Here is a 3,973-nt window from a genome sequence, read left to right as displayed (position 1 = left end):
AGTTGTTAGTTTACAATGTTTGTTTATTAACCAAAAGAAACTCATAAATATTGCCAATCAAACAAATAAATTTTGCACGTGTTCACTAGATAACTCACTGAAATTCGTTGTTATAATCATATACTTATTTTGAAATGTATCATAATAATATTCTTAAAACACAAAAAGTTGTACAAAAGTATAAATATGCACATTGCACCTGAAATAGTTTGTTTGTCTGCTTTATAGATAAATGAGCACTATTTCACGCAGTAACAATCACAACTTATATTTGACCTAATGAAAAATGAACATGAAAAAGATTAGGCATGCAAATTTTCGGTTCCAATTGCTACAAAATCATATGATAATGATAATAATCTTGAATCCAGCCAACAGTGAAAATTTGAATTGACATTCAAATGAAAAAATTATGAAAATCCAAGCAAAATTATTCCACCTCTATAAAAAGTTTAACCCACATTCATAACTGTATAAAGTGCTAACCCAATTCTGCCAGCAATCATTCTTCACGACCGCTTCCTACAGCAACGATATACCACAGCAACCACCACAGCAATGGCAGCAACTGTTCCGACTGTCGCAATCGGAACCTCCAACCTTTTATCTGTGCAGCCAATATCCTTAACCTTGCCACTTTTAGCTTCGTTTGTCTTCTCGTCCACCATATCCTTTAAGGCCAACATGTTGAATTCCAACCCCATTGCCTTCTCCTCACATTGTCGTTTTTCTTCCTTCCTTCTTTTCAATTCAATGCTCAATTTAGCTACATCGGCTTCGAGATCTTCAATTTTCTTCTTAAGCTCATCGATCCTTTCCTTCATTTCCTCTTGGACCCTAGATTTCTTTCCCCTTTCCTCCGTTACTCTCACTTCTAAAATCCCTATTTTTGTTTCCAGCTCCCTCCCTTTCTTCTCACTCTTAACTTTCTCTTTTCTCAACTCAGCGATTTCGTGGCGCAGTCTTTCGATCACCAATGCTTTCTCCTCCAGTGCTTTCTTTAACTCAATCACCTCTTTCTTCGCTTCACCTACTTCACGCGTCGATGTTCTCAGATCATGTTGAAGCCTCGTGACTTCAGTTTCTAAGTTAGCCGATCTCGCTGCAATCGATTCCAGGAAACTTGAATCTTCATCCCACTCATCCATTTCTAATCTCATTTCTTCATCCCTTTTTTGCAGATGATCCATTTCATGATTCAATTTTTTCATCTGCTCCATCATATCTTTGTTTTCATTAGTCAATTTTATCTTCTCGCTTTCAAGACCTTCGATTTTGTTAACCAGTTTAGATATTTTAGCTTCATCGGAGTCGAGGAACTTCTCTATCGTCTCCACTTCGCCATTGGTGGTCATTGAATTTTCCATTTTCTTAAATCTCTGTTTGGCTACCAAGAAAATCAGAGTGAAAATAAAATAGGGCAGGATGAGCAGAAAAAAAACATTAAAGACTGCCGAGTTAGTTTTTGTATGTTCTTAAAATTTTGAAGAATAGAAAAAGAAACAAAGAAGCTCCTCCACCTTATTGATTTCAATTACGGCTTCAGCATATATATATATACACATATATACTTTTGAAGTTTGCAGATTTTGTTTAGACAAAAGGAAAGAAAACAAAATGTAGATTTAAGAAATCATGGTGAAATGGACGTTAAGAAATCTAAGAAAAAGGTGGAGTAGCATGATAGTGATGAAAAAGAAGATATAAAATAAAAATAATTAAAAATCATAAAATAAAACATGTCAAATTTATAAATAAAATGAAATAGAACATCATTCATATAACAAGGTCCTTGAAAAAAGTTTAGTTTTTTAAAATTATTATGCCTAAATATTATTATTCTATATATTCATATTTTTATTTCTATTTGGAGAAATGATCTAATGTTATCCATTGAGCAAAATGTTCCGAATGGTTAGCGTTGAAAACTTCAAATTCTATATATGCTCCAATATATTAGAATTGAAAATTTCAAATTATACCATACTAACAACCAACAAAAATCCCTTGCCTCCAATTCTACTCTGCCTCCTTGCCCCTTTTGACACATCATTTTCTTTTCTTTTTTTCATTTTAATGTTGCTTATGGAATAGAAAAAAAGTACACTATCATTTTACAAAATAATAACTCTTAAAATATTATCATGATTAAATTTATCTTTATTTATACTATATAATTTTTATAAATATTTTTATTTTTTATCTAAATAAATTAAGAATTAAAGTATAGTAATTGCAAAGAATTTTGCATGAAATGAACTTAATTATAAAATTTGTACAAAATAAATATTAAAATGTATCACATACATAAGTGAGAAATTTTAATTAGTTTATTTGAATTAGACATAATATAATGTAGAACGCTAGCTGATTAGCTTGGATCTTTTTAACTTGGCTTTCACCAATATTAATTGATGTAAGTCTCAAGGCCCAAAATAAGGCTCATGGATATGATGGGCTCAAATTTCCTCAAGGCCCAATAACAAGGTTGAAGGCCAAGGAAATTTGAGCAAGATTGAACAGGATCATCCAAGACTTCATTACCAAGGCCCTAGATGCGCACACAACCAAAAAAGAAAATTAAGATTCAATTTCTTATTTTCAAGAAAATCAAGAAACCGAATCTTGGTCCAATTTTATTGTTTTGGACAATTTCAAGAATCAAGAAAATCAAGATTTCAAATCTTGAAAATCTTGGTCCAAGAAACCGAATCTTGCAGCCAAGGTGCATTGGATTTCATGCACGAGCTTGAACAAGCCAATTTCAAGAGCAAACGAATTACAAGACCAAGTTCTTGAAAAAATGGCCCATTAAAATGTCTACAAATCTATCTTGAAGTTTGGAAAATAATGTAATTCAATATCAGACCAAATTATCAAAGTGGCCCAAATTGTAAAATATTTAAACTATAGGTCCAATTTTATTTTAATAGGTGGATCATCATGTAAGAATTTAGCCCAAATAGCCTATTTATTTCCTTTGGCTGAATTCCCATTAAAAGTCCACACTTAAATTTTTTTTCATTTGATGAATTGTTATGTTAGGTATTCTATTAGGGTTAGGAAAACTTATTTTGGGGCCTATAAGTAGTATGGACATTCACCCTTATACATACATAATTGATTTATGTTTTTTGAGTTAATAATAATTCTCTTTGAGTTTTTTTTTTTAGAATTGCTCTTGAGTTTCATTTAGAAGCTATTTTAACAATCTTTCAGGTTGTGGGAATCATCTTCAAGCTTTTTCTTGCCAAGATCTCTTTCTTGGAGGGGGAATTAGAGTCATTGAAAGGAGTTGTAGATTCTTAATGTTTCCAAGGCTTCTTAGGACGTCCTCTTCTCTTTTCTATCCTTAATTTATCGTTTCTTGCTTATTTAAGTTAGTTCTTGCTGTTTTGGCTTGTTGATTTTATTGATTTTCGTTCTAGGTTAAAGTTACTTAAAGAAAGAAGTTCTCCTACCTTTTTCCATCAAGAAACACATCAAAATTAGGAGTTTTAACTTTTTCTTATTGTTTCAAGCATTCTTGCACAAAATAGTTTGCTTTTGTCATTAAAATCACTTCTAACAAATCTGTTTGTGTTTTATATTCCAGATTTGGTTGGGGCATTTTTTTGAGGTCCAAGGACGGTTTCTTTCCATCCAAGAAACCCTAGCTCATTCCCTTTTGGAATCTTTACTAGCTGGTTCATCTTTTTTTCGTTTTAATTTCATTTGACTCTCCTTTGTGACAACTAATCTATTTTTGTTATTAATTGTTTCAGTTTACGTTCGTCTAGAGATCTAGGGTAAATTCGCGAGTTTGACAAACTTTACGATTTGCTTTCGCATTTATTCGTCTCATTCTTTATCATTTGGTATCAGATTTGGGCGTTTGGGGTGTTCATGGTTGATTTCTAAACTGATTTCCATTGCCAATAGCCTATAAGTAATTTTTACCCAAAACTTTTCCGGAAAAAAATAGTTTTGAGTG

At 31.9% G+C, this 3,973-nt stretch overlaps 1 protein-coding gene across 1 annotated transcript; it reads right to left on the bottom strand.

Moving 5' to 3' along the window:
- Positions 1-509: 509 nt before the first annotated feature.
- Positions 510-1,367, bottom strand: LOC105789548 (peroxisomal and mitochondrial division factor 2). The gene has a single exon (XM_012616920.1). The coding sequence runs from the start codon at positions 1,365-1,367 to the stop codon at positions 510-512; it is 858 nt and encodes a 285-aa protein (XP_012472374.1).
- Between the last annotated feature and the right edge of the window lie 2,606 nt (positions 1,368-3,973).

Source organism: Gossypium raimondii, chromosome 11, assembly GCF_025698545.1.
Source record: "Gossypium raimondii isolate GPD5lz chromosome 11, ASM2569854v1, whole genome shotgun sequence".
Taxonomy (NCBI): domain Eukaryota; kingdom Viridiplantae; phylum Streptophyta; class Magnoliopsida; order Malvales; family Malvaceae; genus Gossypium; species Gossypium raimondii.
Note: the sequence above shows the minus strand (reverse complement) of the source record. Positions and strands in the feature narration are given on the sequence as shown.